The sequence below is a fragment of the Chrysemys picta genome, chromosome 6 (assembly GCF_011386835.1).
Source record: "Chrysemys picta bellii isolate R12L10 chromosome 6, ASM1138683v2, whole genome shotgun sequence".
Classification (NCBI taxonomy): domain Eukaryota; kingdom Metazoa; phylum Chordata; order Testudines; family Emydidae; genus Chrysemys; species Chrysemys picta.
In genome coordinates, this window is record NC_088796.1 from 160,501 (window position 1) to 175,619 (window position 15,119).

Sequence of the window (15,119 nt, forward strand, 5' to 3'; positions counted from 1 at the left end):
GGAGAGACCACGGCTCAGCCCCTTGGTGGCAGCCCCCCCACCGCTTCCCCCTGCTCAGTCCCGCCAGCGGGCAGCCCCCTACCACCTCCCCCTGCCCAGCCCCCCAGCGTCAGCCCCCCACCGCCTCCCCCTGCCCAGTCCCCTGGCGGGCAGCCCCCCATTGCCTCCCCCTGCCCCTGCCCAGCCCCCCGGTGGGCAGCCCCCCCACCACCTCCCCCTGCTCAGCCCCACAGAGGGCAGCCCCCCCCAGGGCCCCTCCCAGCTCTGCCTGCAGCCCATCCCCGGGCCCATGCCCGGCTCTGGGTAAAGCCCGTCCCTGGGCCCACGCCCGGCTCTGGGTAAAGCCCGTCCCCGGGCCCACGCCCGGCTCTGGGTAAAGCCCGTCCCCCGCGCCCACGCCCGGCTCTCCCCGCGCAGGGGGCGCCGCGGCCCCCGACTCACGGTGGAGAAGAACATGGTGAAGACGTAGACCGAGGCCTCCAGCAGGTAGCGGCTGCGCAGGGCGATGGCCACGGGCGGCACGAACATGAGGTTGCTGAGGCAGAGCAGGAGCGTGGCCAGGAGCTGGAAGCCGTAGGAAAAGGCCGCGGCGCTGTCCGTGCAGCCCCAGCCGCTCCAGCCTGCGGCACGGGCCCGTCAGCGGGCGGGACGTGGGGGCCCGGGCCGCAGGCAATGGGGACCCAGGGGCTGCCAGGCCGGGGGTCCCGGGGCCACACGGGGGTAGCGGGGCCGGGGGCGACGGACACTCCAGCCACACGGCTCGGCCTGGGGGGGGCAAGGAGGGGCCCTGTCCTGGCTTCCAGACGATGCCCCGAGGGGGCTTTGCCAGTAGTAATGTGAGGGGGCACGGGGGGACGACATGCTGCCGGGGGGCGATTGTAGACTCTGTGGAGCGGCCCCGGGAGGCTGCCCCCTCACCTGCCTCCCACCTCCTCACCCGCCTCCCACTTCCCTCACCTGCCTCCCACCTCCTTCACCTGCCCTGCTCCCTCACCTGCCTCCCACTTCCCTCACCTGCCCTGACCCCTCACCGGTCTCACCTCCCTCACCCACCCACCTCCCTCACCTGCCCCACCTCCCTCACCCACCCACCTCCCTCACCTGCCCCGCCCCCCTCACCCACCCCCCACCTCCTTCACCTGCCCTGCCCCCTCACCATCCCTCACCTGCCTCACCTGCCCCACCTCCCTCACCCACCCACCTCCCTCACCTGCCCTGCCCCCTCACCTGCCTCCCACCTCCCTCACCTGCCCTATCCCCTCACCTGCCTCCCACTTCCCTCACCTGCCCTGCCCCCTCACCCACCCCCACCTCCTTCACCTGTCCTTCCCCCTCACCATCCCTCACCTGCCTCACCTGCCCCCACTTCCCTCACCCACCCCCCACCTCCTTCGCCTGCCCTGCCCCCTCACCTGCCTCCCACCTCCCTCACCTGCCCTGCCCCCTCACCCCCCCACCTCCCTCACCTGCCCCGCCCCCTCACCAATCCCCCACCTCCTTCACCTGCCCTGCCCCCTCACCTGCCTTCACCTCCCTCACCTACCTCCCACCTCCCTCACCTGCTCTGCCCCTTCACTGTCCCCCATCTGCCTCACCTACCCACCACCTCCCTCACCTGCCCTGCCCCCTCACCTGCCTCCCACCTCCCTCACCTGCTCTGCCCCCTCACCTACCCCCACCTCCCTCACCTGCCCCACCCCCTCACCAACCCCCCACCTCCTTCACCTGTCCTTCCCCCTCACCATCCCTCACCTGCCCCCACTTCCCTCACCCACCCCCCACCTCCTTCGCCTGCCCTGCCCCCTCACCTGCCTCCCACCTCCCTCACCTGCCCTGCCCCCTCACCCCCCCACCTCCCTCACCTGCCCCCACTTCCCTCACCCACCCCCCACCTCCTTCGCCTGCCCTGCCCCCTCACCTGCCTCCCACCTCCCTCACCTGCCCTGCCCCCTCACCCCCCCCCACCTCCCTCACCTGCCCCGCCCCCTCACCAACCCCCCACCTCCTTCACCTGCCCTGCCCCCTCACCTGCCTTCACCTCCCTCACCTACCCACCACCTCCCTCACCTGCCCTGCCCCCTCACCTGCCCCGACTGCCCTCACCTGCTTTGCACTCGCAGGCCGCGTACAGGTAGTTGTTGGTGCGCAGCAGCTTGCACTGGCCGTAGGGGCCGCAGTCGTCGATGCAGGGGGAGAGGTAGGTCCGTAAATACACCTCCGCTGTCACGTTAGCGCAGGGCTCGAACCTGCCACACACAGCCTGGCGTCAGCGTGGGGGAGGGGACAGGAGCGGTACAGGGGGCGCGAGACCCATGCGACGGACGCTGCCACTCGCCCCCCCCCCCCAACCTGCCACACGGCAGGCACCAGCGCAGCTCCGGGCCATACACACATAGCCTGGGCCAAGCCATGGGCACCGCGCCAGCACCCAGCACCTGCCGGAGATGCCAAGTCAACGAGTCACCCACCACCAGCCAGCAGGGCCCTGACCCCACGCTGACGCCGCCTGGCTCCAGCATTGACAGTCAGACAGACCCACGGGGACAGACGGATCCAGGGACCTACACTCAGAGGCCTTGTCTTTCCTGGGAGGAAAGGGTATCTCCAGCCCTGTGTGATGGGTATTAATATGAACTGTGACCACATAGATCATTGCTCCAACCCAGGTCCTGTAGTGGCACCAAATCTTGTATAAAAGGGGTCAAATAAGGTGTCTATCACAAGGTTCTGGTTTGCTGGTTATGATGATGCTGTCTGGATGCATGTATCATTTTGTATTTAAAGTTATAAGTATTGGCTCTATCCTGTCTGTATTTCAAACTTGTGCTGTGCTTCTGGGTGACACCCCAGACAATTTGATATCAGCACTGCCTGGCCTGCTTGACGGCCCATTAAGGACCATCAGCTACTGTGACGTTATTGACATAATCGGGGACCATATAGAACATGGTTGCAACCAAAGTCCTGTAGTGGCACCAAATCTTGTATAAAGGGGGTCAAATGGGGTGTCTAGGACAAGGTTATGGTTTACTGGTTATGATTATGCTGTCTATATGTGTGTATCAGTTTTGTAGTTGAAGTTAAGAATATTGGCTCTATACTGTCTGTATTTCAAACTTATGCTATGCTGCTGGGTGACATCCCAGACAAACTGGTGTTAGCTCTGCCTAGCCTGCTTGATGGCCCATTAAGGACCATCACTATACAATGGACCCATTGAGAGACGGCAAATACGCCTTGTAACTCAGCAAAGTATGCAGGAACTGGCCCATGTCCTGAGTGGGCACTCTCAGTTGGGTTCCGCCAGAACCGCATTGTCACAGTGGCGTAGTCGTGCTTGGATCCACAGAACCAGGTCAATGAAGCTTTGGGTCAGAACCCCACGTTATCCACATTGGAATGTTGGGATTGAGAGTTTGGTTGGTTAAAGAGCAGTGACCATGAGCCCGAAAGCATCAGCAGAAGCAATGAAACTGCATGCCTGGATCGACTGCCTGCAGTCTGAACATGAACAAAAACGGGCAGAAATTTGAATGGAAGAGAAGCGAGCCTCGGCCCAGCTGGAGAAAGAAGCTGATGAAAGAAAGAAAAAGCACGTAAGGAGCTTCTGGCGGCTGAGAAGGAGACGGCCAGACTCCAGCTCCAAGTCAAAAAAGCAAGGGACGAAGAGCAGAAACTGTATCCTCTGGAAAATCCAGTGTATAACTCTGTGGATATGTGGTTTTACTCTGGGCAGTTTTCTGTGTTTAACCAGTTTTGCTCTGGCCATGGGGAGGGGGATTCTAACCTGGGGGGTAGTAGCTGTGTGTCTGTGCAGGAAAGCAGTGTGGCTGTGAATGGAGTGTCTGAATGTCTGTCTAATGTCTCAGGAGTGGATCTGGAATTAGATCAAACACAGAAAGATCTCATTGGTCAGGACAATGTTTCTCGGGAGCAGATTAAAGTAAATGGTCACGTTGAAGCCCTAACTGAGGAAGGAAAGGGGAGATTTTTGATGGGTGATGGATTGTTGGCAAGTACAGCTTGTAAAAGTGAACCTGGAAAGGGTCACTGTGATTTGCTGGCAGTAGCTCAGTGTAGTGAGAAGAACAGCAGTGTATCTGTGGGGAGTAGCTGTGTGTCTGGTAAGGAAGAAGGTGTCTCCAGCTCTTCTTTGTCTGTGGAGCAGACAGAAGGTGCCTTTCAGCCTGTGATAGTTGAGGGTAGTGCAGTTGTCTCAGAGTTGGTTCTGGATTCAACTAAAGCCCAGGAAGGGAATGGTCCTAAGTTTGTGTCTACTGGGGAGAATGGCACTGGAACTAGGTTGCATCCAGTTAGTGTCTTAGCAAAATCCCAGAGACCAGACAATTCTGGTGCTTGTATTTTGCCTGTTGCTAATGTGTGGTTGGGAAAAGGTGTAGCAACTCTGTCTGATCAGGGGGATGCTGTGACGAACTGGGACTGTTCTTACTGTGGTCTGTGAATGCTGACAGGGGAGTGTGACTAGGATAGTCTGCCCGAAGGAGAATACCTGAGCGTGTAACATGAGAACCCAGGAAGGGGTTGGAGGCCAGGTGACACCTTGGCCCGGGAAACTGAACAAAGGCGGTGGGAGGGGTCGCTGAAGGCAGAGTGTTGGAAGCTGGCTGGTGAGATGGCTGGGAGGCAGAGATTGCTCTGACCTCCCAAGGGGGGCTGGGATGCCCTGGGACCCCAAGATGGACCTAACTGAGGGGGGTCCTGTTGTCTGTGCCTGCAAGACCTGTCTTGGACTGTATTCCTGTCATCCAAATAAACCTTCTGCTTTACTGGCTGGCTGAGAGTCATGGTGAATCGCAGGAAGCCGGGGGTGCAGGGCCCTGAGTCCCCCAATACTCCGTGACAGATGCCCTAGCCAGGGCACAAGGAGAGCAAAAAGGTGATTTAATTGTGTTACCTACGGACAGTTTAACAACTTGTAGCAAGAAGGAAAAAATTCCTGAGCTTGTGTGTGGCAAAGGGAAGGAGAATGCTTCTAACCTTTTATCTAGGAAGTCTATGCATTTGCCTGAAAGGGGATTGTGTAGAAATCTGCCTGATGGGCCAAAGGTGATCCTGAATGTAGGTAAGACCCAGACAGAGTCTGTTGTTTCTCCTTTAGAGCAAGCCCTAGGTGAAGAGGGTAAGGGCAGAATTTCTGTGAGGGGTGAATTGCTGCTTAGAAAAGGTCCCGGGGAAAGGAATCCTCATGGTGCTCGGTGCAAGCAGTTCCCTGCAATTGAAGGGTGTGAGAGTGATTTAATCAAGGAAGTTTCAGTTCCTAGCAGCCAAAAATTGTCTGTTGTGAATGGATCCACTGACTTTCCTTTCGAAAGATCAAGCGTGGGTAGCTTTGAGAAGGTCTCAGATGAGTGTAGTCACACCACCAGTGCTGCGAGAGCTCTCACAGCGCTGTATGTACTCCACCTCTCCGAGGGGAATAGCGTGCAGCGCTGCAGGTGCTGATTACACTGGCGCTTTGCAGCGCTGCACTCGCTGCGCTCGGGGGGGGGGGGGCGTTTTCACACCCCTGAGAGCAGCAAGTTGCAGCGCTGTACAGCACCAGTGTAGCCAAGGCCTGAGACAGCCCTATAACCAAGTGGCTGTGTGTGGCCAGCTTGTTGGGAAGACAATGGTGTTGGAACAGGACTGTCTCCATTCTAATTCTTTAAATGAGCAATTTGTGCTTCAGGGTCTGAGGACAGATTTGGTTACTGGTGTTTCAAAGCAGAACAGTTTTATGGCCGAATGCTTGAGGATGCGGGGGAGAGGAAGCAAACTCTCACCCTCAAACTCTTTGGATTTGTGTGGTATCTCTGTATGACAGAGTCCAGCCTTGGAAATGATAGCAGTTAAGGATATGAAAACTGGTGGACTGGCTCTGGTCTGGGGTAGTGCAAATTACTTGTCTGGCTGGGAGAGGAAGGACTTGCTAATAGCTGTTGTGACAGTGTACCCCATAAGGCTTTATGGGGGGGGTGCTTATAAATGTATGGCTGACATAACTGGAATATGTTTTGTGCTGCCTGTGCCATGTAACATATCTCCGTCAAGGTTCTGGTCTACTATATCTATTCATCCTATTTGTACACATAGATCATTTTCTACTCAAGGTTAAGAATATGGGCTGTATGCTGGCTTGGTTTCTAAGTAAGCTTTGGGAGGCATTTGGTCAGCTCCTTTAGGAAGGAATTCGCCAGGTTAAGTACCTGATTAGGAAACACTTGGAGAACAATGCATCTTGGAATGCTCCAATCCACATAAGTAGGGTTACCATACGTCCGGATTTTCCCGGACATGTCTGGCTTTTTGGGACTCAAATCCCCGTCCGGGGGGAAATCCCCAAAAGCCGAACATGTCCGGGAAAATCCGGCGCCACTGGGCCAGGGGCTGGCCCGGGGCCGGCGGTGCCGGGCGGCCGGGGGGTGCGCCGGGCTGCCGGGGACCGGCTGTGCCGGGCGGTGCGCCGGGCCACCGGGGACCGGCGGTGCCGGGCGGCCGGGGGGTGCGCCGGGGGCCGGCGGTGCCTGGCGGTGCGCCGGGCCGCCGGGGACCGGCGGTGCCGGGGGGTGCGCCGGGCCGCTGGGGGCCGGCGGTGCTGGGCGGGCCGGGGGTGCTCGGCCAGGGGACCTGGGGGCTGGGCCGGGGGTGCTCGGACGGGGGCCCGGGGGCCGGCAGTGCTGGGCGGGCTGGGGGTGGTCGGCCGGGGCCGGCACCCCAGGGCCCGAGCCGACCCAGGCTGGAGCCACTGGGGGGGCCAGCCTGGGCCACGCCTCCTCCCCCCACACACGCCTTACCTGCTTCAGGCTTCCCGCAAATCAAATGTTCGCGGGAAGCAGGGGAGGGGGCGGAGTTGGGGCGGGGCGTAGGCGGGGCTGGGGGCGGGGCCGGGGCCCCGTGGAGTGTCCTCCATTTGGAGGCACAACATATGGTAACCCTAACATAAGAAGTTTTCCTGGAGACATGCAAGATACCATGTGGACAATGGCTTCGGCCTGTAAAGACTGAGTCATGCAGGGACATGGGACTTGCCCAGGTGACTCCAAAACTCCATCTTGGAGCTGGACTTTGCATAGGAGGGAGGAGGGGGGTCTCCACCCACAAGAGAAAGTCTATTTAAACCCGTGGGAGACCCCTCCATTTTGTCTTCAGCCGGCTAAAGAAGAAGCCTCTCCACCCCCCCCCCAGGATACTTGAAGGGAACTGGAACAAACGACAGTAACTACAGGGGGTGTGAGTGATTGCTGGACCCAGGCTAAAAGGAGATTAGTCTGTAAAAGGGAGTGCTCTGGAACTGGTGAGGAAATTATCTGTACTCAGTTTGATTAGACATAGATTTGTGCATTTTATTTTATTTTACTTGGTGACTTACTTTGTTCTGTCTGTTACTACTTAGAACCATTTAAATCCTACTGTCTGTATTTAACAAAATCACTTTTTATTTAGTAATTCACTCAGAGTATGTATTAACACCTGGGGGAGCAAACAACTGTGCATATCTCTCTATCAGTGTTATAGAGGGCGAACAATTTATGAGTTTACCCTGTATAAGCTTTATACAGGGTAAAACGGATTTATCTGGGTTTAGACCCCATTGGGAGTTGGGCAGCTGAGTGCTAAAGACAAGCGCGCTACTGTGAGCTGTTTTCAGGTAAACTTGCAGCTTTGGGACAAGTGATTCAGACCCTGGGTCTGTGTTGGAGCAGACGGGAGTGTCTGGCTCAGCAAGACAGGGTGCTGGAGTCCTGAGCTGGCATGGAAAACAGAAGCAGGGGTAGTCTTTGCACATCAGGTGGCAGCTCCCAAGGGGGTTTCTGTGATCCAACCCGTCACAGCTGTTAGCACAGAGAGCCCACCCCATCAGCCAGTGAATCCTGTTAAGCAAGAGATATCGGGGTTTGATCCTGCAGGACAAGGAGGAAAGAGAAAACTGAATTTTGCAAAGGGAAGCCACAGGTTAACCCTAAAATGCCCAAACTCCAATGGTATTGAGCCAAAGGTGTGGCATGACAACCATGATTGTAAATGGACACTTGCAATGGATTTGTTGTTGCTAATGGTAATTTTTGTAACAACTGTGTTGCTATTACCACAAACTGTAAAAATGTGCAATGTGCCTAATCTTTTAAAAAATCCCTTGAACATATTAAAAGGAATACATGAGAACATAGGTTATGTTAAAAGGCCTTGCTATATTGATGTTTCACAGTTAATGCCTGTAAACAATATGGGAACTTTTCACAGGGGAAAAAACGTTCCAGTCCTAATGTGCTGTATGAAAAGGGAAACTGAGGCACACTACCATATTGCTTTAATGGCTAAATGCCAAGATTCCTGTACTATGAACATCATTAATATCTGCATTTATTTAATGTTAATTGGGTTCCAAACATTTGCCCGAGCTGGTATGGATAAAGTAGCTGTTTTCTTTAGCTCTTGGCAAGATCACATGACACATACAGGAACCATGCTGCCAGAGCAGATCCAATCCACTATTGTTCTAACCAAGATTTACCTTGAGTTTGTAAAGAGGTTCAATCATGTTATGGACCAGGACTTTGATAAACCATTTCTGTTATACACTGGTACGGCTTCTAACCCAATACTAGCTGTAGTGAGACAGACCCAAGGATGGGGAGCTCTTGGGATGCAGTCAGTGATGTTGGTGTCATCCCTTCCTGCATCAATTTTGCGTTGGGGGTGTGACGTTATTGACATAAACTGGGACCATATAGAACATGGTTGCAACCAAAGTCCTGTAGTGGCACCAAATCTTGTATAAATGGGGTCAAATGGGGTGTCTAGGACAAGGTTATGGTTTACTGGTTATGATTATGCTGTCTATATGTGTGTGTCAATTTTATAGTTGAAGTTATGAATATTGGCTCTGTACTGTCTGTATTTCAAACTTATGCTATGCTTCTGGGTGACATCCCAGACAAGCTGAGATTAGCTCTGCCTAGCCTGCTTGATGGCCCATTAAGGACCATCAGCTATACAATGGACCCATTGAGAGAAGGCAGATATGCCTTGAGACTCAGCAAAGTATGCAGGAACTTGCCCATGTGACTCCAGACTCCATTTTGCTGTAATTTTCCACAGTAAGGACAAAGAGGTGATCTTACACCTGGAAAAGACTATAAAAGACTGATGCCTCTCCACCATCTTGTCTTCAATCCTGCTTCTGACCTCTGGAGGGACTTTGCTACAAACAGAAGCTCTGAACAAAGGACTGAGGACCCATCCCAGCGGGGGATGTATTCCAGAGACTTGATTTGAACCTGCAGTTTATTCTATCACTGCTACAAGCCTGAACCAAGAACTTTGCCATTACTGTATGTAATTGATTCCATTTAACCAATTCTAACTCTCATCTCTATCTTTTTCCTTTTATGAATAAACCTTTAGATTTTAGATTCTGAAGGATTGGCAACAGCGTGATTTGTGGGTAAGATCTGATTTGTATATTGACCTGGGTCTGGGGCTTGGTCCTTTGGGATCAGGAGAACCTTTTTCTTTTACTGGGGTATTGGTTTTTATAACCATTTGTCCCCATAACGAGTGGTACTGGTGGTAATACTGGGAAACTGGAGTGTCTAAGGGAATTGCTTGTGTGACTTGTGGTTAGCCAGTGGGGTGAGACCGAAGTCCTCTTTGTCTGGCTGGTTTGGTGCCTTAGAGGTGGAAAAACCCCAGCCTTGGGCTGTAACTGCCCTATTTGAGCAATTTGTCCTGAATTGGCACTCTCAGTTGGGTCCCGCCAGAACCGCATCGTCACAGCTACACAACTGACCCATTGAGAGAAGGCAGATACGCCTTGTGACTCAGCAAGGCAGGCAGGGACATGCCTATGGACAGAACTCTATGCCAGTGCTTCTCAAAGTTGGGCCGCTGCTTGTTCAGGGAAAGCCCCTGGCGGGCTGGGCCAGTTTGTTTACCTGCCGCGTCCGCAGGTTCGACCGATCGTGGCTCCCACTGGCCGCAGTTCGCTGCTCCAGGCCAATGGGGGCTGTGGAAAGGGGCGGCCAGTACACCCTCAGCCGCAGCTCATACCCTTGAGCTCCACCCCAGCCCCTCTCCATGCACCAGCCGCCCCCCGGTGCCAGCCTGGCCCCGGGCGTGGCGCTCCCTTACCCGTGCTCCGTGGCGCAGAGCGCGCGTAGGCTCAGGTACCAGCTGCCTGTCTGGGGGTAGGGGATCCGTAAGCGGGCCAGGCTGGCCGTGCTGTTGACAGACAGCAGGAATCCAGTCAGGGACCCTGCAGGGAGGCAAGCGGCAGTGAGCAGGGGCCGGGGTGCAGGAGCTCCCCACTCTGTCCTGGCAGCCGCATAGGGGCCATGGAAAGGGAGGAGCCCTGGGCCCTTGGGGGCAATGCTGTGGGGGGGGAGAGTCCCTCACTCCCCATTATGGTCATATCTCCCATCCCAGCCCCCTCCCCGCACTGTGGGGCAGCCCACGCTGCAGTGACAGGGCCCAGATACACCCAGAGCCGCTCCAAGCTCTCCCCCCACGCGGCGGTCGGGGTGTCGCTGGAGCCTGCTGGGAACAGCTTTCCCCGAACCAGAGCCACTGGCTGCAGGTGGGTCTGCCTCCACATGGGCTGCTCCGGGTTTGCCGGCCTGCTCCAAGCCAGTGACCCCCTCCTGCTCCAGCCCCCTCACCTGCAGCGCCCCCCGCTGGGCGCCCCAATAGCCCCAGGCCCACCCCTCTGGTGCCACCTACTGGGGAGCGTGGACGTGGGCACGGGCCAGCCCTCACCTGTCTCACAGGTGATAGACGCGTTGTCTCCTGCCATCAGCGGGACCTCGTGGGTCAGACACCCAAAGACCGTCACGTTCTCCCCCCGCAGGGACGACTGAAAGGGACAGAGCCCAACAGTGAGTTCCTGACACTCCAGCCTGGGCCCCCCTCAGCTCTGACGCTGCCCCCCCAATGCTGAGCCACAGCCCCCCCATCCCAGCCCTGGGCTCCCCACAATCCCACTGCTCTGCTGATGCCCCCCAATGCTGACCTACAGCCCCCCCATCCCAGCCCTGGGCTCCCCACAATCCCACTGGTCTTCCGATGCCCCCCAACCCCGACCCACAGCCCCCCCCATCCCAGCCCTGGGCTCCCCACAATCCCACTGCTCTGCTGATGCCCCCCAATGCTGACCTACAGCCCCCCCATCCCAGCCCTGGGCTCCCCACAATCCCACTGGTCTTCCGATGCCCCCCAACCCCGACCCACAGCCCCCCCATCCCAGCCCTGGGCTCCCCACAGCTCTGCCGATGCCCCCCAACCCCGACCCACAGCCCCCCCCATCCCAGCCCTGGGCTCCCCACAATCCCATAGCTCTGCTGATGCCTCCCAACCCCGACCCACAGCCCCCCCATCCCAGCCCTGGGCTCCCCACAATCCCACAGCTCTGCTGCTGCCCCCCAACCCCAACCTGCACCCCACAACCCCATTGCTCTGCTGCTGCCCCCCAACGCTGAGCCACAGCCCCCCCATCCCAGCCCCGGGCACCCCACAGCCCTGCCTGTGCCCCCGCCCCTGAGTGGTGCTGCCCTGCCCTTGCCGTGGGGGGGTCACTCACCACATTGAGTTTGAGCTCCAGGTTGAGCACTCCCCCGCTGTCGAGCACCGGCAGCAGGCTGATGCCAAAGACCGCGGGCCGGTCGGGCGGCACTGAGACGTTGGGACCGAAGAAGATGTAGAAGTGGACAGAGAAGGTATCGAGCTCGTTGCGCAGCGTGGGCCGGATGGGCCAGCAGCGCTCGCCGGGGGGTGGCACGGCTGGCGGCGGCTGGGTGCCGTTCGGCGCCACGGGGGGCGCGCTCTCCCCCAGCGACAGGCTGACCAAGGCACCGAAGGACTGGGGCATGTTCATGGCAGCAGCGGGGAGCAGGACAGGTGCCCGTGAGAGGCCGGGCCTGGAGCAGTCTGCAGGGGACGAGAGCCGTGCCGTCACCGGGCTCCCCGGGCTGCCCTCCCCGCCAGCCCCAGCACGCGCCCTTCTGACCCCCTGACCCCATCCCTGCCCCCTGGGTGGGTCTTTCTTCCCAGACAGGCCCAGGCCAGAAGGCGCCGCTGTGACCAGTCTCCCCCAGCATCGCCCAGGCCAGGGACCCGACCAGCCCCCGTGCTAACCCCTGGGCATATCTCTCAGAAACCAGCTGTGACATTACTGACGTGAACTCAGACCCTATAGATCATGGTTGCAACTAAAGTCCTGTAGTGGCACCAAATCTTGTATAAAGGGGGTCAAATGGGGTGTCTAGGACAAGGTTATGGTTTGCTGGTTATGATTATGCTGTCTATATGTGTGTATCAGTTTTGTAGTTGAAGTTATGAATATTGGCTCTATACTGTCTGTATTTCAAACTTATGCTATGCTTCTGGGTGACACCCCAGACAAGTTGGTGTTAGCTCTGCCTAGCCTGCTTGATGGCCCATTAAGGACCATTAGCTACACAACTGACCCATTGAGAGAAGGCAAATATGCCTTGTAACTCAGCAAAGTATGCAGGAACTGGCCCATGTGACTCCAGACTCCATTTTGCTGTAATTTTCCACAGTAAGGACAAAGAGGTGTTCTTACACCTGGAAAAGACTATAAAAGGCTGATGCCTCATCTCCATTTTGTCTTCAATCCTGCTTCTTACCTCTGGAAGGACTACGCTACAAATTGAAGCTCTACACCAAGGATTGATGACCCATCCCAGCTGGGGATGTTCCAGAGACTTGATTTGAACCTGCAGTTTATTCTATCTCTGCTACAAGCCTGAACCAAGAACTTTGCCATTACTGTATGGAATTGATCCCATTTAACCAATTCTAACTCTCATCTCTATCTTTTTCCTTTTATGAATAAACCTTTAGATTTTAGGTTTCAGAGTAGCAGCCGTGTTAGTCTGTATCCGCAAAAAGAAGAACAGGAGTACTTGTGGCACCTTAGAGACTGTTAAAATTTGTTAGTCTCTAAGGTGCCACAAGTACTCCTGTTTTTCTTTAGATTTTAGATTCTGAAGGATTGGCAACAGCGTGATTTGTGGGTAAGATCTGATTTGTATATTGACCTGGGTCTGGGGCTTGATCCTTTGGGATCGGAAGAACCTTTTTTCTTTTACTGGGGTATTGGTTTTCATAACCATTTCTCCCCATAACGAGTGGCCCTGGTGGTGATACTGGGAAACTGGAGTGTCTAAGGGAATTGCTTGTGTGACTTGTGGTTAGCCAGTGGGGTGAGACCGAAGTCTTAACTGGCTGGTTTGGTGCCTTAGAGATGGAGAAACCCTAGCCTTGGGCTGTGACTGCCCTGCTCTGAGCAATTTGTCCTGGATTGGCACTCTCAGTTGTATATTGATCTTTTAACCAACACTCTCTCTCTTTTCTTTTTTTAATACATTTTAGCTTAGTTAACAAGAATTGGCTATAACGTGTCTGGACGGAGGCCTGAGGCTGGGCACTTTAAGGGAACTGCGTTGTTTGGACATCTGAGTAACCAGTGAGGTACTATAGAAGCTGTTTTGGGCTGGCTGGTAAATCTAAGTATTGGAATATCCACCAGCGTTTGGGGTTTGTCTGCCCCGTTCTGTTTGCAGTTCACCCTGATTGAGTGACCTCAGCTGGATCCCACAGGCAGCACCGTCACACCAGCCAATCTGGATTTCACAACTGTCAGGGATCTAGACACCACCCCAGCCCTTGTGGAGTTGTTCCAGTATGTTAATGACTCAGTTTCCCTCTGGGGAGGGCTGTGCCTGGCTGGCGGGGGTGCGGGTGGCTGCGTTTGCTGCTAGGATCAATGTCAGGCATTGGGATGAAGTAGGCATTCTTGGTGATATTTTTTTAGGATGCCTGCATGTGCCTCAGTTTCCCCCTACACTTGCATGGCTACCCTGTGGGGGAAGGATTGCGTTTGCTCTCAGGGCAGGCTAAGAGACATGGAGGGGAGGAGTGTCGCCAGCCTGACTGAGCTGGAGGCCCCCTATCAATGGGGGATCCGTCACCAGGGCAGTGACACCTGGCCCCCAAGGACCCGGAGAGGGGGAAGAGGAGCTCAGACCCCAGCTCAGAACAGAGGAGTGGGGGATGGGGGGTGACCCTGGGACCCTCACCAGGGAACTGACAGAGGAGGGCCAGAGAGAGACGCGGAGCCGGAACATGGGCTCACCACAGCCTGGCTGGTGAATTGCTCTGGGCTCAGGGGCTTCACCCTTCAATTCCCTGCGCTACCCTCCGGGCTGCCCGGGCCGTGCCAGGCGACGGACCGGCCCGACCGAGCGCTGCTGGGCCCTGCACAGGGGACACGTCTCTCAGAGTCTGGCTGCCGGGCAGGGCTCCAGGGGCTCCGTCTCACAGGTGACAGGGCTGGGGGGCTCCCTGGAAGAAGAGAGGGGCCCTGTGGGGGTCTGGCACAGTGAAGGGTCCCTCCAGGAAAGCTGGGGCCACAGCCCTAGTACTGAGGTGACTTGGGCGCCTGGCAGAGACGCAGGGCGGTGTGCAGGGGGAGCTGCTTCGTGAAGCTGGTTCTGGTGCCAGCAAAGACAGGCCTGGCATCCTGGCTTTCAGCCCCCACCCCCTCCCAGAGCCAGGCTAGAACCCAGGAGCCCGGACGGGGCCATCTGTGCGCACTGCGCAGGGGCCCACCCCCGCCCCCCGGACTCCAGTGGGGGCTGCACAGGGTCGGGTCCTGGGGCCCTGGGGTGGTTCCCCCGCCAGCCACCCCACGGCCCAGCCCCATGGCTCTACCTGTGAGCTGCACGGTGAGCTGGAAGTGGACGGGGCCCGGCACGCCCAGGGCCTGCTCCAGCAGCACGTAGTACCAGTGGTGCCAGAGGGGCAACTCCAGCGCCAGCTGGCAGGGCGCCCGCTCCCGGCAGTCCAACGCGCTGGAGTTGTGCAGCGGGGGGGCCTTGGCTCGCACCGTCAGCCAGAGCGGGCAGCCCGCGGCGCTGCGGTTCCCGGCCCGGCAGCCCAGCACCTGCACCAGCACCCGCGACGTGTGGCTGGGCACAAAGACCCTGCGGAGGAGCGGAGCGTCAGCCCTGCGGGGACCCCCATGGCCCTGCCCCTCCCCAGAGACCACGTGCCCCGCGCCAGGAGCCAGACCCCCTCCTGTGGGGCACACACAACCC

The 15,119-nt window shown here is 57.1% G+C and overlaps 1 protein-coding gene across 1 annotated transcript in view; it reads right to left on the bottom strand.

Annotated features, from left to right (window-relative positions):
* TMEM8B (transmembrane protein 8B) overlaps positions 1-15,119 on the bottom strand; it is a 41,642-nt gene that overhangs the window by 6,881 nt on the left and 19,642 nt on the right. The window contains exons 5-10 of the mRNA XM_065549927.1: positions 14,734-15,005; positions 11,576-11,922; positions 10,756-10,852; positions 10,132-10,255; positions 2,104-2,246; positions 398-620 (exon numbers count right to left, since the gene is read on the bottom strand). Of these exons, the coding sequence (XP_065405999.1) occupies positions 398-620; positions 2,104-2,246; positions 10,132-10,255; positions 10,756-10,852; positions 11,576-11,922; positions 14,734-15,005 (1,206 nt within the window). The remainder of the gene's footprint in view (positions 1-397; positions 621-2,103; positions 2,247-10,131; positions 10,256-10,755; positions 10,853-11,575; positions 11,923-14,733; positions 15,006-15,119) is intronic.